Source organism: Osmerus eperlanus, chromosome 28 (genome assembly GCF_963692335.1).
Source record: "Osmerus eperlanus chromosome 28, fOsmEpe2.1, whole genome shotgun sequence".
Classification (NCBI taxonomy): Eukaryota; Metazoa; Chordata; class Actinopteri; order Osmeriformes; family Osmeridae; genus Osmerus; species Osmerus eperlanus.
The window spans coordinates 7,230,412-7,258,393 of record NC_085045.1 but is presented as its reverse complement, the minus strand read 5'-3'; the positions used below and the strand labels follow the sequence as shown (position 1 = coordinate 7,258,393).

The following is a 27,982-nucleotide window of genomic DNA, read 5'->3' as shown; positions in this document are numbered from 1 at the left end:
CCTGCTAGTCTCATAAGTCTGTGGCCAGTCTGTCAGCAGACACGAGCAGGCACCTGCTGGTGTGCTTCCTGTGGGTGATGAAGAACACAGAGAGCAGCCTGATCCAGCGCTGGGCCCTGGACATGCCGCCCTCCCAGCTCAACAGGCTGCTGGAGCTGCTCATCATCTGCGTGTCCTGCTTCGAGTACAGAGTGAGGGAGTGAGGGAGTGAGGGAGTGAGGGAGTGAGGGAGTGAGGGAGTGAGGGAGGGAGTGAGGGAGGGAGGGTTTTTAATGTTCCTGGAAGTTGGGTTGAATAACTATATATCTCCCCAGCCAATGTATGTTTATGGCTAAATTCCCTTTTATATATCTGCTGCGTGTGTGAGTGGGAAGTTAGTGTGTTTGTCTCTGTGTGTGTCAGGGGAAGCAGAGCAGTGACAAGGTGAGCACCCAGGCTCTCCAGAAGTCCCAGCAGGCCAAGCTGCTGCTGGAGAACTCTCTTCTCAGGGGGATCGGAGCTCGGGGGGAGATGATGAGGAGGGTCGGAGGTCAGTGCTGTTTGCCTCTCTCCCTCTCTCTGTATCTTTCTGTTTCTCTTTCTTCTTTCTTTCTTTCCCTCTCTGTATTTCTTTCTCTGTTTCTGTCTCTTTTTTTAATCTGTTTCTTTCTCTCTCTCTCCATCTTGCTATCTCTCCTCTCTTTCCCCTCTCTCTTTCTCTTGTCTCTCTCTCCTACGGTGGGGAGGGAATGTCTGTTCTGTAACCAGGATGAGACTGTTAGGCAGTGTTCCAGGTTTCAAAGCCTGTTTCAGGTGCTGCAGGCATGGTGTATGAGGGTTGGGTGGAAGTTTTCAGTGTCAATGTTTGTAGGGGGACTCAGGGACACAGTGCAGGAGAAGAGGAGATCTGATCATGCCTCTTGAACTATTTATTTGGGCAGGTCAAGTTGGCAATATGGAAGACAAGGAAGAGTAGGCTCTTGGTAGTAGGGTCACCTGATGTTAGTAGTGTTGCTGGGGTTGGTCATGGCAAGGTTACGTATTGAGTTTTCATATTGTACGCTGGTGGGAAAGATGGAAGTTTGTTGACGTGTGGGGGGTGGCTTGCGCACAGTGGATGGGGAGGGGGGGGGTTAGAGCTTAAGTTGTAAGTAGGGAAGTTTTGTTTTTTTCAATTAAATTGGTTTTGTTTGAATAAGAGAAAAATGGCGGTTGTGGTGTAACTGTTAGTTAACTGGCAGTTTTGACTGCCCAATAAAGATATCTTTAAAGTAAAAAAAAAGTATCTGTCTGTCTTACTCTATCACTATCTCTCTGTCTCACTCCCTCGCTATGTTTGTTGTTTCTCATCACAAACTGTTTATTTGATGCTGCTATTTGATCGGATCAGAGCCTGGTTGTCCTTTGACCCCGTACAGGAAATGACAGGACCATGGGTCAAAGGGAGAACTTGCGCTGGAGGAAAGATCAGACCCAGTGGAGGCAGACCAACGACAAACATGACAAGTGAGTCGCACATACACATACACACACACAATCAAACGTTAAAGGCAGGGTCAGTAAGTTTTGAAGAACCTAGCCATTTTGGCTCGAGTTCGAAAAGATTCAACCCAAAATATCCCGCCCCATCCCTTCAAAGACACTCCTACAAAACACATGAACGCGCTGCCTGACAACTGCCAGGAGGTAGGTAGTTAGACAGACAAACAGCCTGTCCAATCATTGCATTCGGTCCAAATGCTGTCTTGTATATTAAAGTCCTGCAATGCCCACATGTATCAGATTGATTACATTTTACTGTTGAACCTTTCGATTTATTGGTTGCTGTCAAGATGTGAAGTTTATCTCAGCAAATATGACAAAAAGTGCTTCTCAACAACATTACGACATACCTATCCTGCCTTTAACATCCCAAACCTGAACCACCTCAGGACCAAGGCAGAGCTGGACCAAGAGGCTATAATCAGCGGGAATCTGGCCACAGAGGCGAACCTCATTGTACTGGACCTGCTAGAGACCATTGTCCAGGTCGGAACACAACCTCCCCACACAGGATTGGCTCGGTTTGACTGTCACTCACCTCTTTTGACCCTGACATTGGCTGGTCCGTGTGTTGTGCTCCTCCAGGCCATCCCCTTGTCGGACTATAAGGACAGTGTGATAGGCGGTGTATTGAGGGTGTTGCTCCACTGTCTCTCCTGTACCCAGAGCACCACCTTCCTGTCTCACTGCTTCAGCACCCTGCGAGCTCTGGTTGTCAAGGTGGGCCCCACCCCTCCCTAAGTTGCGGGAATGTTTGTTGTGAGTGTATATTCCCGTTTTTGCATCGTTTGCTGACAGATCTTCTGTGTGCATGTGTGTGTGTGTGTGTGTGTGTGCGTGCGTGTTTCTGTGTATGTACGCACGGCGGGTGTTTCCACTCCTGCTTCGCCGTGCAGTTCGGAGAGCTGATGTTCGAGGAGGAGGCCGAGCAGTGTGCCGACCTGTGTCAGAAGGTGCTGCAGTACTGCAGCAGCCCAGTAGACGGCAACAGGAGTCAGGCCTGCGCCACCCTCTACCTCATCATGAGATACAGCTACAGCTCGGCCAGTGTGAGGACACGCGCGCCGAACTCGCACAGTCACACGTACACACGGATGCTAAACGCATTCTCAGTTTTTTCTTCTTCTCTCTCTCTCTCTCTCTCTCTCTCTCTCTCTCTCTCTCTCTCTCTCTCTCTCTCTCTCTCTCTCTCTCTCTCTCTCTCTCTCTCTCTCTCTCTCTCTCTCTCTCTCTCTCTCTCTCTCTCTCTCTCTCTCCGCACACACTCGAACACTCCGAGTCCATCCCCTCCGTTCGCCTCTCCCGCCCAGCATTAATGTCTTTTCCACGTCTATTCTGAGCCGAGCGCTGGAGAAGGTTTTTGCTGAATGATGTGTTTCCGAGTGCACGGGGAGATCTGTCACTGTCTGCCCCCTGTGTTCCTGTCTGCCTTTAACTAATGACAGAGCTGTGTGTGAGGGAGAGAGAGAGGGAGGGAGAGAGAGAGAGAGATAGGGATAGGGTGAAAAGCCATAGTAGCGTAAAGAGGGCAGTAGGGAGACTGGGGCAGGAAACTTTCCCTTATAATTGGGGGGGGGGGGGCGTTTTAATGATCTTTTGACTTTGGTAGGGATGTCCCTAATGTCCACCCATTAACCTATGCCTACGCACACAAACATGCACACCCGGAATATTCTTTCCCTTCCCATGGAAATCACGGTCACTTGTTTTTCATTTCGAGTAAAAGGCCTTTTCCTCTCAGTTTGTTTACGTGCTGTATAAGGGCTCTCCTGCTATAGCTGTGAGACGAATTAGCATAGCATCCTCCTGAGTCATGTTTATCCCTCCAGAATGACTATCTCTCTCTCTCTAATTTGCCCTCTTTCCACTAAATGAGATTAAGGTTTAAAAAGAGGATGAGGCGTGAACCAATTTTCCTCCCGTTAATGTAGAAAATTAATAGGGCGGGTTTGATTTGTGTTTTAGCGGAGGTAGAGGAGGGCTGGCAGGAAGAAGGTGGAGAAGGAGTGGCGTCGACATGTGACACACACACACACACACACACATCCCCAGGACGGTGATGGGGCCCTGGCTCCACACTCAGTAGAACAGAATGAGGCTGTGGGGATGATCCATGGATGATTATGTCTGCCCTAATGGAGGATCATTTCCCGCTCAGCTGCTGATAGTGGGGATGGATGGGGTTACACACACACACACACACATATATACACACACACACACACACACTCAGGTTAGATGAGGTCAGAGGAGATGGATGAAGGAGGAGGGCGTTTTATCTGGGGCTTCATGTGAGAAGGAGGAGTGAAGAATGGACAGACTCTTGGAGGGAAGCGGGAGATGAGGCAGAAGGGAGGCAGAGAACGAAAAAAGGAGAGACACACTTTTTTTCCATCACGCCAAAGTGTTTTCCTTTCACATGATCCAATTTGTCAACAAAGAACACTCAATATACTCAAGGAACAAGATATCTTTACCTGAAGTAATCGTTTCAAGTCATATCATAGTCCTCAGTGTCTAGGGAGAACGTTTTTCATCTGAATGGAACTGCATCACGTGAATGTCCTCGTCGAAATGTCTTCTGTGGCCTCAAGTACGGCCAGCCTGGTCAGCCGGACTGGTTTCACTGTCGCTGATCTCCACTCCCTCCTCCTGTGTGGTCAGAACTTCTCCCGGGTGAAGATGCAGGTGACCATGTCCCTGGCCTCGCTGGTGGGCAAGTCGTCCGATTTCCACGAGGAACACCTGCGCCGGTCACTCCGCACCATCCTGGCCTACGCAGAGGAGGACGTCGAGATGCAGAACACACAGCTGCCTCCGCAGGTACAGCCCACGTGGATATGTGCTGTTCACACACACACACACACTCACACACATAGTGGTGTAATTAGAGGTGTGTGTTTTTAGGTGGATGAGCTGCTTAGGAACCTAAACAGTATCCTGTCAGACACTGTGAAGATGAGAGAGTTCCAGGAGGACCCCGAAATGCTGATGGACCTCATGTACAGGTATCACATATACACACACACGTCGATTCCTAAACCCGCAAAGACACTGATGCAAGCGCACACGCGTGCACACAAACCCCGGCCTGTGTTTTGCTGCTGGTTCCCATTTGTCTGTGGTTTGGGTTCAAATGTTTTTTCTCCTGTTTGCTGTGTTCACTATGGAAACCATGTGGTTACAGTTTAGCCCTGTGATCTAGGCCCGGGGATGTAAATACAGACACAGTCACAGTACATGTCTGCGAGAGAGGGTGGGAGGGAGGGAGGGAGGGAGTGACAGAATACATGGACAGATTTGTGTGTTTATGCATACAGTGGCCCACTCGCTTATGAGTCCTCATGCCCCTCAATCGCGTGCCATTCATCTTCGGGACGGCCATTTTGTATTGCAGTCACATCCACGTGACCTGTTTTTGGCAAGGTCACACCCCAATTACAGCCGTATACCAAACGTAGTCACACACGTGGCCCCTTGACATACGCACACAAAGGACCAACACGGTCTTCGCGAACGGTTGTCGTCAAACGGTCACATCCAAATGGTTCCAAATTGTCCTTTTCCCCTCTGCCTCGACGCAGAATAGCAAAGGGCTACCAGACCTCTCCTGACCTGCGTCTGACCTGGCTGCAGAACATGGCGGAGAAACACAACAACAGGAAGTGCTTCACGGAGTCGGCCATGTGTCTGGTGCACGCCGCCGCGCTGGTGGCCGAGTACCTCAGCATGCTGGAGGACCACAAGTACCTCCCCGTGGGGAGCGTCACCTTCCAGGTAGGTACCACGCACGCGCGCACGCGCACCCGTGAGCAATATGTTCTTGTGAGTATATGACATGTGGCCAGAGCTCTTGCGCATAGACCACTGGCGTTTTCAAAGCTCGCTTCCAGAAATGTCTTACTCCGTTTCACCCGAAAGTTTGAATACATATTGTGTGGGTGGAAATGTGGACTGGCTGCCTGGTTTACCGGATGGCTGGCTGGCCGGCTGTCTACTTGCCTGCCTGACTCCTTCCTCTCTGTAGAACATCTCCCCCAACGCGCTGGAGGAGTCTGCGGTGTCGGACGACATCCTGTCTCCAGACGAGGACGGGGTGTGTTCAGGACGCTACTTCACAGAGAGCGGCCTGGTGGGACTGCTGGAGCAGGCAGCCGAGCTGTTCAGCAACGTGAGGAGTGGGAGAGAGGAGTGGAGGGAGGAGTGTTGGGAGTAGGGGGAGGAGGAAGGTGATGATGTTGAGGAGGGTGATGGTGATAGCTCAGCAGATACCTTCTTTTTTTTTTTTTTTTTTTTAACCTACCCTTGATCCAAAACCTTTAACGTTAACATTTACAAATGACCCTGTACTGTATTCGACCATGAGCTTCTCCATCTGTGGATACGTCTTTCATACTTTTTTTCCCAAGCACCAACAGTGCCTGTACACCAACCATGTCTGTGTGTGACGATTGGGTCTTGTCTAAAGGGTTGTCTGTACGAGGCAGTGAATGAGGTGTATAAGATCATCCTACCGATTCTAGAGGCAGACAGAAACTTCCGTAAACTCTCCTCCACCCACGACAAGCTGCAGCAAGCCTTTGACAACATCATCCAGAAGGTACTGGAACACTTGACGCTAATGTACATCGTTCAAGACAACTTAATGCAATTTATGTTTGGTGGAGTAGAAGTTGTCCGGTTGCTTTTTTTGCACCTGTAGACTACTTGACCCAATCATCTTTCCTCTGTCACCAACTTCCTGGTTTTTTATGTTGTTCTCTGCTCTTCTTCCTTCTACTCTTCCTACTATACCCTGGTTCCCTTATTTTCCCTTCTACACTCTTCCTCTTCTTCTGTGTCTCCTTCATCCTCCTCAGGGTCATAAGAGGATGTTCGGGACCTACTTCCGCGTGGGATTCTACGGGGCCAAGTTCGGTGACCTGGATGAGAGGGAGTTTGTCTACAAGGAGCCTGCGATCACACATCTGCCCGAGATATCCCATAGACTGGAGGTATGCGTGTGTGTGTGTGTGGGGGGGTCTTGTTTAACCACCCTTGTGGGGACCAAACCTCAAGTATAGTGAAACTGTGCTGTGTGTTCGGTCGAAGTAAAGGGGCCGAACCTGGAGAATACAAAGCAACCGACAACAAAGGAAAGCAGAGGATCAGAGCTGCCCTCCAGAGACTAACATGTGAGCCACTCTCTGTGTGTTTCCGCTCAACTAGAATTTCTACAGCCAGTGCTTTGGAGATGCCCTGGAGATGATCAAAGACTCAACACCAGTGGACAAGAACAAGCTCAACTCTAACAAGGTACAGAGAACCGACACACACACACAACTCCCCTACACATCACATACACGATAATGATGCCAATCAATAGAATTGCGCCGCCCATTTCAAGACGTGGACTGAGGAAATATCCCACGATGTCGTCCACGTTCAGTCATATGGAGATCTTCTCTGTTTCTGTGTGTGCTTCCTCATCGACCGAGCCCAGGCCTATATCCAGATCACCTACGTGGAGCCCTTCTTCGACGACTACGAGATGAAGGACCGCCTGACCAACTTCGAGAAAAACTTCAACCTGCGCCGCTTCATGTACACCACGCCCTTCACCAAGAGCGGGCGGCCCCGCGGCGAGCTCAGCGAGCAGTACAAGAGGAAGACCATCCTGACCACCTCCCACGCCTTCCCCTACGTCAAGACGCGCATCAACGTCATCCAGAAAGAGGAGGTACTGGCGCCCCAGCTTCGCTCCCTCATCCGCTCCTTGTCCTCTTACCCTTCCGTTGACTTCTTTTTTTTTTTTTACATTTTTCCGTCGCCTTCTCTTTTTTTTGGCGCCTCTCTCCTTCTGACCTCCCTTTTTTTTCAACTTTATTTAACCAGGAGAGGCTCTTGAGATTACCAATCTTTTTTTCAAGAGCGTCCTGGCCAAGATAGGCAGCAGCAAGGTATTTCGTAGTTACGAACGGACGACGCGAACAAAAAGTCACAGGCGTAAATCAAAAAAACGAACAAAGCTAGTGGCAAAATATTGACAGGATAAGGAATCCGTCTCAAAGGCTTTCATCAATGACTTAAAACCAATTAGTGGGACATTTTTGCCGATGGCGCAGGTTAGGCCTCGATAAAAACCCTTTTGCCGAGATTAGTTCTAGCGTTAGGGACAGTTGGCAAAATAAGGTCCCGTGACCAAAGTGAAGACCAATTACATTAAATCCGTTTTCGCTCCCTCAGTTTGACCTGACGCCCATCGAGGTGGCCATCGAGGACATGCAGAAGAAGACCAGGGAACTGGCCGTGGCCACACACCGGGAACAGCCCGACGCCAAGATGCTGCAGATGCTCCTCCAGGGCGCCGTGGGCGCCACCGTCAACCAGGTACGACGGCGTCTCCCCCGCCGACAAGAAACCTTGCCGTGCTGCTTTGATAAGAACGAGGCGCCATGGCCAAGATGGCCGACTTCACCTCTGTGGTTTAAGTACGACAATGGTTATCCCCTTGTGTCAGTGTACGAGGAACAGACGACAACAGCTACTCACTTTAATGAGATTGACTGTAGTTTTTTTTATTTTATAAGTAATGTCATATTTATGATGCATGCGTAGTAGCTTCAAACCCGTGCTTCCCATCGTCACCAGTCTAGAAGATTCTCTGCCACCTATTACATTTATTTGACCCCACATTTCCTGTTTCCCTAGTTCTCGGCACGCAGGTGGGAGCGAAGGGGTCACATCAAAGCATTCACCTCATCCTATAGCTTCATGTCCGCCGCGCTCGTCTTCCTGGCACCGTTAAAACGTTAATTCCCAGCTTCGCCTTTCAAGTCTACTCTCTCCACATGACGAGGGAGCCTCCTTTTGATGTGATGGTGCTCAGCTCCCGACAGCAGGACCAGGCTAAATGCTGGAGTAACGATGCCCTTCCAGCCTGCCTAGCCCCCCCCCGCCCGCAACAGTACATCTCCCCTAGTCTCAATCTAAAAGCTATCGCCTTGCTCAAACCTGACGGCTGTTTACACAACCTTGAGGTTCATTGTTCCCAGTTCCCATAAACAAATCTTCCGGAGCGCAATCAGTGGTTGGTCGGGTTCCTGGCTGTCTATTCGCCTGTCCAAGTTCAGACATGGCCATCCGCTGCAGTAAAACTAATCAGTGCTGGTTTACTGACTGGCTGTCATGACCGAGCACGGTGAGCGAGGTGCGGTTTCAATGTGAATGGAGGTTAGGATAACAAGATCTCCTAGGGGAGAATGGGGGGCGAATGGCGGGCCGTATACAGGGTTAGTGGTGACATTAGTGGAGCAGCGGGCTAATCATGGCCACTCCGGTCTGATATTTTCCTCATGTTCTGGCTCTTCATCCTGCCGTTTAGATGCATTAGGCCGTTCTCCTGGCCCGGCCGTTTCCTCCCTGCTGAATAAGAGTGATTCTTCACCTCCCCCCCCCTCCCCATCTCTCTCTCCCCCTCTCCCTTGCTCTCTTTCTCTCGCTCACTCGCCCTCTCTCCCTCGCCCTTCCCTTTTGACACCCTCTTGTACTTTCTCGTCCCGTTTCCTTCCTTTCTCTGCCTCTCCCTCCGACCCCCTTCCTCCCTCTCCTCGTCTCTCTCCCTGTCTCTCTTCAGGGGCCGTTGGAGGTGGCCCAGGTCTTTCTGAATGAAATCCCGGCGGACCCGAAGCTGTTCCGTCACCACAACAAACTGCGCCTCTGTTTCAAAGAGTTCATCATGAGGTGAGGACTGTGCCAAAGCCCCCAGCCGGTGGCTACACAGCACCTACATAAACACGCGCAGAAAAGTACACACACACACACACAACCACACATTCACACACATCAAAATACACTCGCACACACACACACACACACACGCAGACATCAAAATACACGCGCACAGAACCGCACCACATTAATGCCCTTTCTCTTACAATGACTCACTTTTACTCTCCATTTGAACCCTTGTGTCTTTGAGCGCTATATTGTTTTCATTTCGGGGTCTGCCAGTGACTCGGTAGGTGGTGTGATAGATTGATTCATTGAAACGGTGTTTCTCTTTTTTAAACTTTTTTTGTGGTGGCTTGTGCCATTTGTTCTCCCATGTGTGGTCACTAAGACCATTTCCATATTGGTTGAATGTTCATAAACAACTTAATAATGTGTCAGTCATTGTGATGAGAAAGACACACGAGCAGATGGTAAAATACAGACGGACTGTAAGCGGCAGACAGACAGACACCGATAGGGACAAACCGACAGTAAGAGACAAGCCGACAGTAAGAGTCTGATGAAAAGAGACGGAGAAATAGAAAGGTGTTGATTGTTTATCGAACCAAGACCCATTCGTAGATGTAACAGCAGAACGCGCAGTAGCTACTGCAGGTGACATGAGGATAGGTTCCAGCTAAACGTGGCTTCTTATTCCTCCTCTGAGGTATGAAGCCGTTTTCACCTTAATATCTCTCAGATGTTTCTCATTTCCACGGGAGAGCAAAGCTTGTAATTGTTCCCAGGGGGACTTTCATTACATTTTGAATATTCCAAACACAATCTAAACCAAGTGTCAGTACCCATGAAGCCATGGATATGAAGATGCAGAGCTGGAGGTGAGAGTCTCGCGTGGGAATCTGTCGTTGGCCTCCGAAAAAAGGTGGCTTTCATTTTGGAAACCTCACGTCACATTCCAGCAGACTGCAGGCCGGCAAATATTTACCGTAATTTCCGAAATGTTTATTTTCTTCTATAATCCAAGGCAAGCTGGCACGAGCGCGCTCATTTGCAGTGCAAATCGACCTTTCTTGCTGGTTTGGCCTGGATGTGAGACGGCTTGCTTCCTTAATATCCGCAGATCTTAATTTTAAGGAGTAGAAGGAAAAGTTTTTTTTTCTCTTTTTTTTTTTTTTTTTTTTCTACGAGCAGAACTCCCTGCTTCAAGCTTAAAGCGTATACCATTACATGACATTACAGTTTCCATATTAGTTTCATTTAGAGCAAAGAGATAAACAGAACCATGTGGTTGCAATGTTCCACATCTCTCCATATACAACGAGGTTGTGTGTGTGTGTGTGTATGTGTGGAGGGGGGGGGGGGGGGTTGTATCGGGCCATGGTGCCTGTCGGGATAAGTCTGTGTTGTACCCCAAACCTGCCCTCCATGTCTGGCTCTCTGGTGCTGCAGCCAATCACCAATCATGAAGTCATTTTTTGGTCTTTCCAAATACACACAACACTTGATGGGCTTTCGTTGCTGCCAGTCCCATTGGGACTCCTTATTCTGTTCAAACGACACGTGCGGACAGACTCGCACACTGAGGCAACTCTCGCACAAACACACCCGCACACCCAGGCTCTGGCAGCCACTGTGCTGGGGGGTTTACTGGTCTTGCTTTTCTTACATTTACATTTCATTTAGCAGACGCTCTTATCCAGAGCGACTTACAGTAAGTGCAGGGACATTCCCCCGAGGCAAGTAGGGTGAAGTGCCTTGCCCAAGGACACAACGTCATTTTTTGCACGTCCGGGAATCGAACCGGCAATCTTCTGATTACTAGCCCGATTCCCTAACCGCTCAGCCACCTGACTCCCTTTTCTTGTCCCCCCATCGCTGCAGGTGTGGCGAGGCTGTGGAGAAGAACAAACACCTGATCACGTCTGACCAGAAGGAGTACCAGCAGGAGCTGAAGAAGAACTACAACCGTCTCAGGGAGAACCTCCGGCCCATGCTGGAGAGGAAGATCCCAGAGCTGTACAAGCCCATCATCAAACCACGCCTGGAGAACAGGTAAACACCCTGGCTAGGGAGTTTGGCAGGGCTAGGAGGTATGTCGTGCTTTTTTTTGAATGTCCCTACCCGTTTTATTGTGTGTTTTTGTTGATATGGTTGTACTGTATTTGTGTTTGAGTGTATTGCCGCATATGATTACTTATGGTATGGTTTTCTATTGTGTTTTATTATTCATTTCCAGAAATGTTATTCGGCTTTTAAGTCTGAAATAAAGCTGACGGTTATACAGGTCTGATCACAAGGACTGTCAATCAGTCTGTAAGCAGGCAAATGGTTTAAATTCATGTTTTCTCTTGATCCGCTTCAGGTGGTACTGACAGGTCCTGTGCTTGGTATTCATGTCGTCTGTGCTGGAGCAGCATTTCCATAGAAAGTCTAAAGCATTAATGTTTATTTACCTCTCGCTATTTGTCTTTCTCTCTGTCTTTCTCCCTCTCGCCCCTGTACTCCCCTTCTCCCTTCCTTCTCCTGTCGTCTCTAAAAGGGATTCCATCAAACGGCTGAGTTTCCGTCGAAACCTAGAGGAGAACTCCTGAGACACAGTCCCGTCTCACAGAATGCTACAGAGGCAAAAGGGATGGAGTCACAGAAGTAGAGAGCAGGAGAGACGAAAGATCGAAGGTGGTGTAAGAAGCCTCATGCTCTGTGGACCACACGACAGACAGCTCACAATCATGTTGAAGCCAACAGTCCAACATTGGATGATTGCATCTGTTTTTTTGTTTTTTTTTGTTTGTTTTTTTCCCCAAGCACAAAAGAGTCCCCAGAACCACAGCAATGACTTAATGAGGGTGCTAATTCACCTTCCTTCCTGTGTTCTCATTCATGTTAACCAGTCTATTGAGCTGTATGGTTACTGTTAACAGGCCCATTCATGAGGCTGCACACTGCTGTGGACTTGTGGTCCTTGCAGGCACAGGGACTATATCATGCGCCAGTATTGTGTATGGACAGTCTCTCTCTCTCTCCCTCTCTCTTAATTGTGTGTTTGTGTGTGTGCACGCATTCTTGAGTGTTCTGAGAAAAGGAGCAATGACTATAAGAAAGCCGGCTTGTTGAATGGTTGAATGATTGTGTCCTGTGCTACCGTCTCTTGAGTGTGTGTGTGTGCCTGTCAGAGCAGCAATGCAAGTCCACAGTAGTCTACTCTCAGACACTGTAATGACACAGTTGATTACATGATGTCCTGTTAACTTGAGGCTAACTTGGTATCTCTGTCAGGCAGCCTTGGCTGTGTAGATACTAATAGAGATAGAGGTTAATTTATTATGAGGTTTTTTATATGAGCTGAAATACAAAAAGAGTCATGGTACATACCTTAGTTGAGAAATGCATCTGGCATGTGTAAATTTACATCAGTTTAAGAGACAGTCATTACTAAATTAAAAAGAGAATGTTTACAAAGTCAAGAGAAATTATTTTGTGATTTTTTTTAATAGAATATATTTTAGATAATATATCAACGTAGCTGGCAATAATCAAAATGTTTCCATTTTTAGGTGTTAGTCACATTGTGAACACATTATCAACTCAAGTAACACAGTAGAATGCATATGCTGTGCCAAACTTATACAATTTCATATTATGTTAATATTATGTTTACTTTCATTTCACACATCAGTAACTCTTCTGTTTAGTTAAATCAATGTGTAGACGTCACATTCCTTGTAAAACTAACAGAAAATATAATTGCATTGTCAACTTAGTCACATTTTATTCCTTTGACGTTCTGTTACAAACTATTGGTGTACATCTCTGTGGTTGGAATCTGTAGTTTTATATTGCTAACAGTGTACAGTGAACTTGGGTAACTCAACTCAAGTTATTATTTTTTGTAAGGGCCATATTTGTATTAAAATCTAGACGTTCCTTGCCATTCTCAGTGTAGACATTCTTTGCCATTCTCCAAATGTTTGTTTTGAAGCAATTACACTTATGTGCACTTGTTTTGGTGGTTGTTTTTGCTGCTTGGCTAGCCTGATTATATTGATAATATCTGTTCTGAAAATCAATTTGTCTCAATAAAATTGAAATTACTGATTTTGTTTGTGATTTTCTGTCTGAACTACACCTGTAAATAAAATGAAAAAAAAACTACATTCCATATCTAATCGCTTTAAGATGACGACATAAATGCGCGTCGTAAACATACTGGATTCAGGTTAGTCCACTAACAGGAAATGTTCTGAAATCTGTAATGCCGAGACCGTTTTCTCGATGTAAAGTTGTTTTTGTTTTGCTTGACAGGCACTGTGCATTAGATTTGACTATATATTTTACAACAAGTACGCGTATATTTCATTCATTCATATTTCATTCATCCATTCAAATTTGTCACGTGTTTTAAAATACACCGCTGTCGACACTTGTCCTGTAATGAAACGGGTGTAGCCCCTGCAGAAATGAGTCAAAAAAGTGTATACTATTTGATCAAACAAGTTTATCTACCCTCTTTTAAAAGGAAGTCAAAGTGCGTGAGGGTTAACCTACAACCTGTACAACCCACCACTTAAGTGGTTGTGGCAGCTTGAGGTCTTTAGAACCAGAATGTCTGAGCTTGAAACGAACGATGTAAACGTATTTGAAGTAGGTACTGATAGTAAATCCTGTCACGAAGGGTAATTTATTTGGGTTCGCCTGGTCCAGCTAGGGCACGATAGCTGTAATATCTGCGGAGCTTTTTGAGCATAGTTCACTGATGACTGTGCTTGTCTGAACACGTTTTAAAGTGACTTTTTAATTTTTACGGTATAAATGAAGAATTTTCAGAAGCTTTTGCGTCTTCTCTTCCCTATATAGTACCAGCCCTAAAGCCATAGGTGTTCTTTACCAACAGCTGTTCTTTGCAACTTTAACACTTTTAATAATATTCCAATAGGCTATAATTCGAAAGTTGACAGTTTAGTTAAATTGGATGAAAAACCCATGACATTGCCAAAGTAGGATCTGAATGATGGAGGTGCTGTATTGAAGTCTGTCGTTGGTGCAGGTAGCATTGTGATAACCTAATAATCATTGTGAACTTTTCTAAAGAAAAACTGTAAGCAAAATAAGTTCAAATGATACACCATGACATGTGAGAACAAAATCATACCATGCCTATATTTTCATTCAAATTGTGTCGATGGGGATTGTGTAGGATTAGTTTGTATGCCGCCACAGTGTCACAACATGTTTTGAGCAGCAAAGATCATATCATGGATTTACTGTCCGTAGAAGAAAGATGTGACCACACGTTAACAAGCATACATGCATGCACACTCTTTTCAAGTGACCAGTGAGGAATTCTGTCTTTTAATGGTAATTATAGGCTTGTCATGCTAAGCCACTCTCTCTGCCCCCAAGCAGGGTAAATAATGGGATTGCAAAAAGTCTCTGTTGTATAGAAGGCCTGTTATGTAAGTTAGTTCTGGGATACTAGGCTTGCTTGAGCTTGGTTTAGGTGCCAGATCGTAAACACTTGAGAAAATATGATTGTAAAAAAATTGTTTTTGTTTTTGAAGGAGGACTGGAATGTGACAACAAACTAAGTTTAACACTTACAATTGAGAGTGCAGTTTCAATGTTTTAAGTCTTGCTAGTATGTGAATAGTACAATCACACCACATAGCACAGCACTATCTTGAATTACATTTTCTTATTTTTCTGTATCTGTAGACTTACCTCCTCTCCAACCACCAGTGTTGACCTTTGACTTCTAAAAAGCCATGGAGCCTGAGCTGGATGTGGACCCCGGCAGAGACGACCTGCCTCTCAGAGCCAACACTAACCACATGCTGGTCAAGCACTATGCACTGGACCTGACCGTTCTTCTCCAAGAGCAGCTCATCCGTGGAAGTGTGGTGTTGTTTCTAGAACCTCGCCCCGCTGGGGCAGGAGCTGAAGCAACCGTTAGGGTTGGAGCCACAGCTGATGACAGGACTGTGGCTGGGACGGGTGAAACGAGTAGTACCGCACAAAAAGAAGGAACTACTCAACTGTCACAGACCAACTCCTGCTGGGAGAGCACGAGCCAGGGTGACTTCACATTAGTGCTGGACTGCTGTGACCTGGTTGTTTTCAAGGTGGAGGAAGTCGACGTCTCCTCTGTGCCTGATATGTCCAGTCTTTTCGAGGCAGTCGGGCCTGAGGGGTCCGAACCCAGCACAGACAGCCAGCCAGCAGTTCTGGTTCAAAGACTCATCGCCCTTCCCTCTCATCAGTGGAGACGCCAGCTGCACTTGTACTCCCAGTGCAGCCAGGCCCCTGCGTACCAGGGCGGGGGGCCCCTTCTATTCCATACAGATCGTTGGAGTCTTCAGGTGAGGAAGAGGGGGGCTGGGAGCCCGCAGGGGTTCCCCAGGGCCCTAAGGGTCAGCTATGAGACCAAGCCAGAGGGGGGTTCTGTCAGGTGGACCAGAGACCAGGATCACAGGTGGGTCAAAGTCATAATATGATATGGTTTGGTCTGCACTTCCATACAAAATTCCCCCCAAACTATTGCCCACATTTCCGCACTTCATTTAGTGATTTAATGACTTCTCATCACAAAGCCCTTTGGCACATCAAATCACACTGTAAATATCCCACTACTGGTATCTATTGAATAGATTTCCATTTATAGAAATCCAATCCTGGTCCTCAGGGCCCCCTGTCCTGTATGTTCTAGATGTTGCTGTCCTGTATGTTCTAGATGTTTCCCTGCTCCATCACACCTGATTCAAATGAATGGGTCGTTATCAAGCTCTGCAGAAGCCTGAAAACGACTTTTCATTTGAATACTGTGTGTTGGAGCAGGGAAACCTCTAGAACGTGCAGGACAGTGGGCCCTGAGGATCAGGGTTGAAGACCACTGCCTTAAACTGTTCCATTGCTTCTGTTAAGCAGACTCGCACAATAGGGAGTGCTGTCTACTTAATTTCAGCTTGGCTGTGATTCTGTTGTTGCCGTGACACCACTTTTGTCTATGGAAGGTAGTTTAGAATGATGTGAAATAAAAAGTAAATCATGTTGTAACTTGTAAACTAGCTGCTGCACTGATACGCCTATTCTACCCCCTAGTTAATCCTTTGATGTGATGGCTGTCCCAAACCCATTTACTAAACTCTAATAGTTGTGCCAAAAATGGAATGCTAAATGTGAAGCCACGCCCAGTTAACTAGCTTGCCCCCTAATGATTTGAACCTAGCTTGCCACTACTTTAGCTTTTCAAAGAACAAGCCAGCTCTAATGAACTCAATCCCTCACCAACTCGCTTACAGGCATCAATAGACAGCTACTGCTGAACTACATTTGGCCGACTGTCTCATTTGCCTATGTTTAGCTATGTTTAGCTATGTTTAGCTAAGTTAGCAGGTCTCGCAAACAATAAGTCGAAACGTGTTTTACAGTGTGCTGACTGTGTCGTTAACACCTTCCAGGATGTGTGTTTACACTGCCGGTTCTCCTATCAACAACCGGGCCCTCTTCCCCTGTCAGGAGCCTGCTGTCGCGATGTCGACCTGGCAGGCCAGAGTTCAAGCGCCGCAGGATTGTATGGTTCTGCTGAGTGGAGAGAACCAGGCTCTTCCCACTCACAACCAGAAGACAGGTGGGTGGTTGTATACTGTTAGTACCCATAAGGGTTGGACGGATACTCATAGTGTGGATACTGCACATGATGCTACTGTAATATCTCCATGTTCCCATGGTTCACGTCATTCCTCTTTATTCCCTTCCCCCCCCCCCCTCCCCCCCTCCCCCCCTCCTTGCTTCCTTCCTCCGTCGCTCTCCTTCTCTCCCTTTCTCCCTGCCCCCCCCCACACTCTTTATGCAGGTTCCTCTAGCTGGGAATACTACGTCACCATGCCCATGCCTGCCTCCACATTCACCCTGGCTGTGGGCCACTGGCTGCAAGCCACCCCAGATCTTTCCATCGAAGGGGAGAGGAGGGGGCAGGAGGAGGAGGCCGGGTCTGGGGCCTTGGCAGTCCAGGCTGGCAGGTATGTTGTTATTCTTCTTGTCTGTAGCCCTCCTCTCTCGGCTGTTTGCGCCGAGCTTACCCTGCTTCAGGAGATAGGGAGACAGTTAGGAAAGGATGTTATTCAAGACTGGAGGTGGGGTACATGGATGGGCTGAGGACGTCGGAGCTCCTTATAGAGTAGCGGTGGGATTCAGGTAGGTCATGGTGTCGAGCAGTAGTCGAGACCCAAGACTGGGGGTTGCATGTGAGGGGATGAGTGGTGGTGTTGGGAGCTCTCCGGTGGGGGTTTTCCCGTAGGCCTCCTCTCCCATCCTGGTTCTGCTCCAGTAAGGCCTTGTCATCCCCGGCCCTCTACCTCACCTCAGCCCTCTCTATCCCAGGCATAGCCAGTCACAAGGAGGGTCTTTATTCTCCGTGAATGGCTGGATGGAAACTTGGATGATATCTGGGTACTGGAACACGTAGTTATAGCACTGAATGGATTTAACGATATTGGATTTGGGATGAATGAGATTTAATGCCGGCACTTCAATATTTTGGTTTTCTGTGGCTTTCGCTTGGGATGTATGAGGAATGGATATTATTTCCATTCCTTGCTTTCCGTGCTTTCCACGGCTGCAGTGAATATGCTCTTCATTCAGTATAAGATTCTCATGCATGGCGATTCGTTGAATCTACAGTACTAACCATGAATAATTTTTATTCCTCCGACCCACACAGTCGGGAACCGAGCACCCCAACAAACATGTGCAGCCCCGTGACTACTTGCCCGCACTCCACATTCAATTACTCAGGCCTGGAGGACGAAAGTCCCTCAGTGACCGATTGCCCTGGCCTGGGCGATGACAACATCCCTTGTTCCCATGGCGACTATCCCTGCCGTTTCACCGACCCGTCTGCCTGGAGGCAGTGGGTGGTCCCTCACCGTGTGTTCGCTCCGCCCTCCCTGCTGCCGAAGGCCCGGAAGGTTCTCCTCCCACTGCTGCCCCGTTGCCTGGCAGCCGCCCGCGGCACGCTGGGAGTCCACCCCTTCCCCCGCATCGACCTCCTTATCGTCCCAGCAGGCTTCACCAGTCTGGGCATGGCCAGGTAAGAGACCCGGAGTCCCGGCTGAAAGGGAGGGATGTTAAGGGAAGGGATGGATGTAGGGATTAATGGAAGGTGGGATGGACAGAGAGATGGGAGGGTTTTTTTTTTTTAGCTTTTAATGTCATTTTTGATCTCTTTTCTTGAACATACTGTATGCCCCAATCCTGACTTTCCTGTTTGCGTCTGTTTAGTCTTGGGTTGTAGGGCTGCTATTTGGTTTGACTGGTCATGCCCCCCCCCCACACACACACTCACACACACACAACCCCTGTGTGTGTTTCCCTGTTCTCTCTCCTTAGCAACCTGCTAAGGAGAGAGAACAGGGAAACTGTTTACATGAGTCATATGATATCAGTGTTCCCTTCTACTTTCCTATTTATTTATTTTTAGGAGAAAACAAGCCAAGTCACAGTTTGAATTCATTTGAAATGTAATCACAATGGAGCCATTGTTGAAACCCGTCTAACTTCATTTAAACGTCTGATAAAAGTATGAATTGGAAGTAACATCTACTGAAAAGAAACAAATGTCTAGACCTTTTTATGTTTTATGTTGTTGATAAAGTAAACTGTCTGCTCTGCAGGGTGGTCAATGGACAGAGTCCTAGTGTGTGTGGCTTACCAGCAGACTGCCAGCTCTCTCTCTTTCTCTCTCTCTTTTTCTCTCTCTCTCTCTCTCTCTCTTTCTCTCTCTCTCTCTCTCTCTCTCTCTCTCTCTCTCTCTCTCTCTCTCTCTCTCTCTCTCTCTCTCTCTCTCTCTCTCTCTCTCTCTCTCTCTCTCTCTCTCTCTCTCTCTCTCTCTCTCTCCACCCTCCCCCCCCTCCCTCCTTCTCTGCCTTCCCCCTGAGCCAGACCTCTGTCTGAGAGGCAATGTTCCACAGGATATGAGGTCATCACTGAATATGCATACTCAGGTTATGACGCGTGAGCTGGGGATCGGAGACGTTCTAATGGACAGAAGGTGAGGGGGTCATCTTAGATCTGAGCCTGGCATGTTCCTTGAACAAGTGGAATGTAAGAAAGACGTGGCCCTTTGAACGGCCCAAATCTTTGGAGAACCTCTCTCCTTGTGATACTTGTTTTGAACAGATGTCAAACGCCCGCCCACGTCTTTTGGAGTTGTTTTCTATATGGGTGCCTTCTTACGGCTGGTTTGCATTACTGCATATGTTCATGGATCCGTCTGCAGAGGGTGGGCCTGCTCAAGTATAAATAAGCGATAGGCTACTGTGCAGGAGGTGTGAAACGGCTGCGTTCTGACGGGTCACATGCATCCCTTCCGACCCAAAAGTTGATATCTTCTCGACTTTCGTGTCCGTTCACATCGTGGTAAAACCCGGCGGCTGTGTCCGATGCAGTCGTACATAAAAAGTGAAAAAGTGACGTGTGCAGTCCGTCAAAATACCCAAGATTGTAAACCGGCCGTTAGTGTGTGGATAGCTGCCAGGGTGTCAGCTTCTGCATGTTCCCACATCAGAGAGCTTGCGTAGAGAATTCATTCAGACACCTGCTATGTCACACCTGCTGTGTCACAACTATCTGTGGATCATCCTATTGCATCTGTCAGTCACCCCCCCCCCCCTACTCCAATACGTGTGGTACAGTCCTGCTGCATGGCCTCCAGACTTAACCGCAAGGCTGCACCACATGACAGAAGGAGGGTGGTTGAGACCAGTGGAACGGAATGATTAAGACGGAGATGAAGGGAGGGGACGGAGGGAAGGAGGTGAGAGTGGTGGGGGGAGAGGGTGAGGCCGGGGTCTCAAGCCACCAGAGACCCCCAGGATGTGGGAGAGGATGTGTGGATTATTCCCAGCAACAAAGCCATTAGGGCCTGGAAGGACTTCAGAGACTACAGCTATTTAATCTGCAGATTGGGAAGTATGTGGGCCCGGTCTTGGGGCCAAGCCAAGCCTCAGTGCCATGCCTCCGTGGAAACAACAGGGATGGCTAAGAGGGGGTGGGGGCGGATGAGGGCTAGGGACATGTTTTTTGCGCCCCAAGACGGAGAGGGAGCGGGCAGGAGGGGGGGGGGGGGGAGGGCGTGGTGTTTCTTTTCCAGTGAGACGTCAGGAGGGAGGGCAGGAAAGCAAGATTAAGAAGTCAAGCAAGGGCCTGTCGGCCCTCGAGGTCTGTGCCACGTACTCCTGTGTGCCCCATAAGCTTGAAGTCTGCCCCCCCCCCTCACACACGCACACGCACACACACACACACAGACAACGTTTTGTCAGACCAACAACAGTATCTCTTACTATAGAAAGGGGAACTCCGGCATGGCAGTTGATTACAGGTTGGTGCTTTATCGGTGGTCGGTACAACGTTGTTATTTAGCATTTACATTTACATTTAGTCATTTAGCAGACGCTTTTATCCAGAGCGACTTACAGTAAGTACAGGGACATTCCCCCAAGGCAAGTAGGGTGAAGTGCCTTGCCCAAGGACACAACGTCATTTTCGCACGGCCGGGAATCGAACTGGCAACCTTTAGATTACTAGCCCGATTCCCTAACCGCTCCGCCACCTGACTCCCTAGCATTCAATGGATGTCAGAACTAGTGTGTGTGTGTGTGTGTGTGTGTGTGTGTGTCAGGTGTTTGAAGTAAAGGTTTAGTGGAGTGTCTGCCTGTAGGGTCCCCATGGTAAGACTGTTAAACACCCCGGCATGTAAGGCTCTGTGTGTGTCCTCGCTCCATACTAAATCAGGGGAGGAGAGGAGGGAAAGAAGGATAGCTAGGAGGAGAAAGAGGAGGAGCAGAGGGCTCGGACTCGAGGAGGATGACATCGTAGACGAAAGAATGAAGCGAAAAAGGAGGGAAAGGGTGAAAGAGGAGCAAAAAAGGAGGAGGAGGGTGAAGGGCTGGTATAAAAGGTGGATATCAATGGGCGCAGCAGGGGAGGCTCCTTAGTTTAGCAACACTTCCCCGGCTAAAACAGCTCTTTGTCTGCCATGGGGCCGGAATGACACGTGAAGGTTGTAAAATGAGGCTGGGAAAGCAGTCAGTCAATAGCTACAGCCGGGGAGAGAGCTCCTGTAGCAGTGCTGCCTCGGATGAAACTGAATATCTCAAGCACAGGGTTATGGAACACACACACACACGCACACACACTGGGGCCACACACCTACAGTACATACACACTCTAAAACCTGAAACATGTGGGCGTAGCATACACACACACACACACACCACCCACCCACAGGACAGACACTCTCAGACCCTTGCATGCGTGGGCCTGGCATCCGCACACACACACACACCGCTGCTGTACGTGATGAGTCAGTAGCTGTGTGTGCGTGTGTGTGTCCGTGCTTGTTTACGCAGCCTAATCTCCTCCGCTGCATCTCGTCCGCGTCACAGCGCGGGGAGCCGTAGCGACAGGAAGGGCGAGGCATTTCCCCCCCCCGCTCTTTGAAGCGGCGCGTCGCGCGCACCCCGCTGTGACGCCTCAGGACGCGGTGGGAACGACCTCACCCGCCACGTGGGCAAATAAGGACATCTCCGGCCCGACCAACAACGGGGTGCTTTCCAGTGTGTTGGGGAGGGGGGGGATTGAGGCAAGTGTCGAGTTGGGCTCCTTTCTCGGGTCTCGGATCTGGGTTCGGCTTCAACGGGAGGTTCCGGGTGACGCGCGGCGTACTGAAACGGGGGTCTCGCGCCACTTTTGACTTGGTTGGAATGGCTTCAGACGTCCTGAGAGGTAGTGTTAGTCATTCAGCTGACGTGTGTCGATCCCTGCCTCAGTCCCAATACTGCTTTGTTCGTCTTTTTTTGTTGTTGTTCCAAGCCCCTGTCGATCCGATAATTAAGCCTGTGTTTTAGCTGTATTTCAATATGGCCAGGTGATCTCTCTCTCTTGATGTACGAGAACTAGGATGACAGGTTGTACATTTTGATGCATTAATTGATGTAAGTCCATGGTTATTTACATGGCTTCTATTTGTATTTGCAGTTTTGTACTGGCCAATAAAGTTTCTTTCAACCCAACCCACTCTGTGTGTCTGTGGGCGTCCTTTGCACTCCCTCCTCTCTCTCTCTCTCTCTCTCTCTCTCTCTCTCTCTCTCTCTCTCTCTCTCTCTCTCTCTCTCTCTCTCTCTCTCTCTCTCTCTCTCTCTCTCTCTCTCTCTCTCTCTCTCTCTCTCTCTCTCTCTGTGTGTCTCTCACTCACTCTCTCTCTTTCTCTCTGTGTGTGCGTCTCTCACTCACTCTCTCTCTTTCTCTCTCACTCTCTCTCTCTTTCTCTCTCTGTGTGTGTGTCTCTCACTCACTCTCTCTCTCTCTCTTTCTTTCTCTCTCACTCTCTCTCTTTCTCTCTCTCTCTGTGTGTGTGTCTCTCTGCTTCTTGTTTGTGCGTGTCTGTCGGCGCCCCCGCGCCAGCTACCTTAATCGCTCATATTCCAAGCGGAACCAAACAGAAATGACACAGAGTGGCTTATTGCCAAAACAATGACTTTGTTCTCGAAATCAAATGTTTTTCCCCGCCCCAGATTCTAAACATGTGATCTGACATGAACTCCCCTCTGCTCCCCCACGCTCCCCCTGTCCTCAGCCAGAGGGCAAGGAGGAGGCTGGGGGCTGCGAGGCCGGATGAGAGGTCCGCTGAGGCCAAGCAATGGTCAGGCAAATATGCAGAGAATTAGCAGGTAGTTAAAGGGCTCTGATCGGGCCATGGGGTGGAGCTGCGGGTCGTATAGCTGTCAGGATGGGTGGGTGGGTGGGGGGGTAGTTATTTGCGTCCCTGACCTCCTCTGAGTGGAGGCCGGGGGTGCGCTCACGCCGGAAGTCAGACACACGGCGCATCGTTTTGTTTATAGGGCCAGGAGGAAGAGAGGGAGGCCACCAGAGTCCTTGGAGAGGAAGTGGATGGGAGGGGCTTGGAGGGGTTGTTTGGTTTTGTTCTGTCATTCATAACCCTGTCCTAGGGCCCACTTCACTTACGGTCAAAGTATGTGTGACATAAATGACGGTCCCTGCTCATATGGGGTGGGGAGTGTCCCTGTGGGCGTGAGTCAGAGAGAGAAAAAATCCAGAGAGCCAAATGTATTGTTCGTGTGCGAGTGGGATGCGTGTTCCACCTTTGCGCGCTGAACAAAGCAGAAGCGCACGGGGCCACTAACTCTGCATCGCCTCCCGTCTCCCACGGCTCATCACAGCCTCTGCTTTCATTCGATCCCTCGTTCCTCCACCTTCTTTTTTTTTCTTCTTCGACTTTGCTCCGGTAACCGTCGCTGGTGCTCTTTACCTCCCCGGCTCCTGTTTTTTTCCCCTCCCTTCTCCTTTCTCCCCCCCTCTTCCATCTTACGCTTTATCCATCCCTCCCTCCTTCCCTCCCTGCCATCCCTCTTCCCACCACCGTTGCCCCTCTCGAACCCCTCCCCCCCCCCCCCCCCCCCCCCCCCCCCCCCTCCCCCCCCCATCTCTCTGTGTGGATTGTCTCTCTTTCTTCTCTCCGGCGTAACTCTAGAAGTGTGCGACACTGCCCCTCTCCTTTCAGACCGGGGCGACTTTGGCACGGAAGACAGCTGTTAATCAAATAGTCAAGGATGAGGTGCTTCTGTCTGCCCGTCTAAGTGGACCTCTCTCCCCTGTGCTCAGACAAAAGAGTCCGGCCAATGAAAGACTGCTCTGCATGCCTGCACCTGGACTCAAAGCACAGGAATGCCCAGCACTCTCTTAAGTAATTACCTCCCCCAAACTGGATTTCTGTCTCTCAGGTTCTCGTTTTCTTTCTTTCTTTTTTTTTTAGGCTTTTGTCACCTCTCCTTGCTGGAGTTGACTTTCTCTCTCCTTCCTACGGTACTTTTCCGAACCTCCCTCCCTATCCTCCCTTCTTGTTTCGCTTCAAACGCTCCGCCTCCCCCCATCCATCCGTTAATGAAGATAGCAGGGTCCAATTTAGAAAGTGTGTTGTTGTTGCAGGGACATTCCTGTGCGGTTATCAGGGTCTACTTCCTGGTTGTGTCTGTGGAATAGGTTAACCCTCGCAATGCCGCACTTTGCCGCAGAGCCGGCGCTCGCTCGACGTCAGGGCTGAAAGAAGAATTTCAGTTGAGGAATGGAAGGAGGCATGAAGATAATCTCAGCGTTGGGGATTAGCCGAACAGAGACACAGCTATCATTTGCACAGAGTGAAATAGCACACAGATATCTGTGTTTTTGTCTTTCTCCACACTTATTGAATTCAGACAAAGGTAGAACCAGGAAAACAACACAATGTTTTAATCACAATATATATATATATATAAGACATATACAAGATATATATATTATCCTTGCGAGCCATTATGCATAGACAGTATGACAGATTACCATATCTTCAACCTATGGTGTGAGGTAAGCGGTGTCAGGTGAAGGATTCTCTGCCACCGCAAATCGGTTCTTTTTAATCTGCGCTTGGTATCAGTGGCAGCTTGCTGCCATGCTGCTGTGTTTAACAGTAACACTGGCACACAGCGCTATAACTCTGGATTAAAGGCCTTGGTAAGACAAGCCTGTCGCTGCACACCCATTGCACTGAGTAATAGATGAGTCCACAGCACCTATTCCCATTGAGTGATGGATGGGCCCATTGTGTGGCGCAGGGGAGACCGGTTCAGAGTTTATGCAGGGGGTGTTTTATGACTGGCGGTGTGATAGGCTGGGGCTTGAGGATAATTTCATTTGTCTGGGTGAAGCCAGACGTCTTAATGTCCAAGGGACCTGTGCTAAAGTGCTCAAAAGGAGACATTTGTGAAACAAAGTGCAAAGTGAAATGTTCTCAGGGTCTGACTGCAATTTAGCCTGAAGGATTAGAAAGTCTTCCAAGATTACAGTTTTACCAAATAAATGCAGACTCATGCTATGCATTCTCAAGTATCTGTACTTCATTCATTCTAATATATACAGTACCAGTCAAAGGTTTGGACACATTTTCCCATTAAATCTTATGGGATTATTTTTTTTTTTAACTTTTGACTGGTACTGTATATATATATATATATATATCTTTTATGGAGTAAAAGAAAATATACTGTAAAGTTATCTATATGATAATTACATTCCCCCTTCTAAATATCAATTGTGTACCTCCTTTTCAAACTTCTAATCACAGCAAGGCCAATGATTTCCGTGCGCCTCATCCTAGATTATAGAAAGCTACGTATACCTGAGGGCGTGGTCATTACCTCCTCAGTTGTCAAGGTGACTGACAGACAAACAGACGGATCGTGGAAGTCAGGTGACCTAGCTGTTTCCTGAGAGGATAGTGGTACAGCCTCCTGTAGAGAAGTATACAGCTTTTATACAGTGGAAAACATTTCATGTGGTTTCATTTGTTATTAATTATTCACAAATTGTTGATGTACGAGAACTAGGATGACAGGTTGTAGATTGATTTGTACTGCATTTTGATGAATTAATTGATGTAAGTCCATGGTTATTTACATGGCTTCTATTTGTATTTGCAAGTTTGTACTGGCCAATAAAGTTTCTTTCAACCCAACCCACTCTGTGTGTCTGTGGGCGTCCTTTGCACTCCCTCCTCTCTCTCTCTCTCTCTCTCTCTCTCTCTCTCTCTCTCTCTCTCTCTCTCTTCCCTACTAACTCATTTTCTTTCCTCTCTTTCCTCCCTCACCTCACACAATCCCTCTCTAGTCCCTTCTTTCTTTCTAACACACACACACACACAATGCAATACCTACACTATTAGTGAGTGTTAACCGTAGAATCATTGCTAGCTTGAGTTAATGTGTGTGTTTGTGTGTGTGTGAGCAGGATTTGATTACAAACACACCTCAATCACAGGCGTGTCACAGCTTACAGCAACCTCTCCCTCTCTCTCTCTCTCTCTCTCTCTCTCTCTCTCTCTCTCTCTCTCTCTCTCTCTCTCTTTCTCTCTCTCTCTCTCTCTCTCTCTGTATCCTATCTCTCACTCTCTCACACACACACAAAGACCTCTGTCAAATCCACCTCATTTAGCTGCGAACTTCTACTTAACAATCTCACCTCCTGCCTGGCTGTTACGTAACGTATCAAATGACTACCTGTCCTCCACAACCCCGAATATCCCCCGTTTGATCCGTGGCACTGTGTGGGGTGTGAGTGAACACCCACGGTCCTGGCAGAGAGAAGGGAGCGTCCACTGGCTTGGAACAGCGGAGGTAGGAGACTCGCTACGACTGCCTCGACATCTCACACCCATCGAGGCAGACATTCCTCAGCGGTGACATCATTCCCAAAGGCCCAGCCCGCTTAGGATGGGACTGGACTCTCTCTCTCCTCCCTCCCTCCCTCCCTCCCTTGCTCCCTTCTCCTCCTTCCTTTCCCCCTCTCTCTTACTCCTCTCACCGCTCCCTCTCTCTCTCTCTCTCTTCCCAACACAAATTCACATCTTCTATGGATTCTGTGCCAAACCTGGACATATGGACATATCTTGCATGCAGCTTTGATGATGAGGTGTGTGGGTGTGTGTGTGTCTGTCTGTCGTGTGTGTGTATCCAGTACAGTACAGAAACGTTACATTGGCATGCAGCAGGGCCCGCCGGTCGGCTTGTTAGCAGCCCTCTGAACTGCTAATGTGGAGCAATCAAGTTAACTGGGAGGGAAAGGGCCGCACACAGTAGGCATAACAAACAGCCCTAGCCCGGCGTCTCCTCTGCTGCTGTCCATGTGGATGTTATGGATGTGCTCCACTCAAACCATCAGGGGCAGCATACCTGCTCACTCTGAACCAGCTGTGGATCAGAGCCCCAACTTTAGACCTGTGTGTGTGTGTGTGTGTGTACTTGTACCTGTGTCGGTAGGTGTGTGGTATCGGTGTGTACATGCATGTGAGTTACTGTTTTGTACAAGTATGTTTGGGAGTGTGTGTGTGTGAGGTATTGTTTTGTCCACATCTGTTTGGGAAGTGTGTATCTGAGTTATTGTTTAAGACACGTCTTTTTTGGGGCGCTTGTGTTTGTGTGTGTGTGGGTGCGTGCGTGCGTGCGTGCGTGCAGCAAAATGATGCATGCAGAATGAGAGAATGCCACATATGGCCGAGTCTGAACGTGTCCTCATCAGCAGAACGGGCCCCCTTGATATCCTTTTCTGATATTTATTTTGGGGCTGTGATGCGGGGTGCTGTGGGTGGATGGCTGGATGGCTGTGGGGGGGGGGGGAATGATCCACAACCCTACATGGAGTGGCATTTGGTGGGGCCTCGTGGGGCCAGCCTGGGAACGTAGTGGTGCAGAGTAGATCAGCAGCCGGCCAGGAATGCCAGACATTTGAAGTCAGACTTGTTAAAAAAGGGACGGCGGGAGGAGTTTGGTCAAACAGGCCCCTGTTTCTAAAATAAGCCCACGGAGCGCTATGAGAAGAGAACGGGTTAGAACAACAGTGGTGGAGCCCCTGCTTTCTAGGAAGCTGAAAGGAGTTTGTTAGCCCTCCATGTTTGTGACCCATCGAGGGACACTAATGTGTGTGTGTGTGTGCATGCATGTGTGTGTGTGTGTGTTCTGCTTTGGCACACTCCATCTCAGCTGGAAGGGACAGTGAAATTGTTGATATAGACAGTCTCTCTCTCTCTCACTCACTCACTCACTCACACACACCCTCCTCAATCACAAGCCTGATTCAGTGGTGTCATTGCTGGGAGCAGATCTAGGTCGGGGATGTCAATTACAGGGCTATGATAGGACCCCGCTGC

At 48.5% G+C, this 27,982-nt stretch overlaps 2 protein-coding genes across 3 annotated transcripts in view; both read left to right on the top strand.

The window, feature by feature from the left end:
* dock8 (dedicator of cytokinesis 8) overlaps positions 1-13,330 on the top strand; it is a 42,477-nt gene extending 29,147 nt beyond the window's left edge. For both annotated transcript variants that reach the window (XM_062454197.1, XM_062454198.1), the window contains 18 exons: positions 9-191; positions 403-529; positions 1,398-1,485; positions 1,911-2,007; positions 2,107-2,241; positions 2,418-2,570; positions 4,186-4,344; positions 4,429-4,529; positions 5,106-5,298; positions 5,549-5,692; positions 5,990-6,121; positions 6,381-6,515; positions 6,730-6,816; positions 7,004-7,240; positions 7,747-7,890; positions 9,137-9,243; positions 11,116-11,286; positions 11,774-13,330. In XM_062454197.1, the coding sequence (XP_062310181.1) occupies positions 9-191; positions 403-529; positions 1,398-1,485; positions 1,911-2,007; positions 2,107-2,241; positions 2,418-2,570; positions 4,186-4,344; positions 4,429-4,529; positions 5,106-5,298; positions 5,549-5,692; positions 5,990-6,121; positions 6,381-6,515; positions 6,730-6,816; positions 7,004-7,240; positions 7,747-7,890; positions 9,137-9,243; positions 11,116-11,286; positions 11,774-11,825 (2,445 nt within the window). In that variant the 3' untranslated portion in view covers positions 11,826-13,330. The remainder of the gene's footprint in view (positions 1-8; positions 192-402; positions 530-1,397; positions 1,486-1,910; positions 2,008-2,106; positions 2,242-2,417; positions 2,571-4,185; positions 4,345-4,428; positions 4,530-5,105; positions 5,299-5,548; positions 5,693-5,989; positions 6,122-6,380; positions 6,516-6,729; positions 6,817-7,003; positions 7,241-7,746; positions 7,891-9,136; positions 9,244-11,115; positions 11,287-11,773) is intronic.
* Positions 13,331-14,950: 1,620 nt separating this feature from the next.
* aopep (aminopeptidase O (putative)) overlaps positions 14,951-27,982 on the top strand; it is a 19,700-nt gene continuing 6,668 nt past the window's right edge. Inside the window, exons 1-5 of the mRNA XM_062454101.1 lie at positions 14,951-15,703; positions 16,689-16,858; positions 17,084-17,249; positions 17,951-18,319; positions 22,865-22,871. Coding sequence (XP_062310085.1) covers positions 14,997-15,703; positions 16,689-16,858; positions 17,084-17,249; positions 17,951-18,319; positions 22,865-22,871 — 1,419 coding nt within the window. The 5' untranslated portion in view covers positions 14,951-14,996. The remainder of the gene's footprint in view (positions 15,704-16,688; positions 16,859-17,083; positions 17,250-17,950; positions 18,320-22,864; positions 22,872-27,982) is intronic.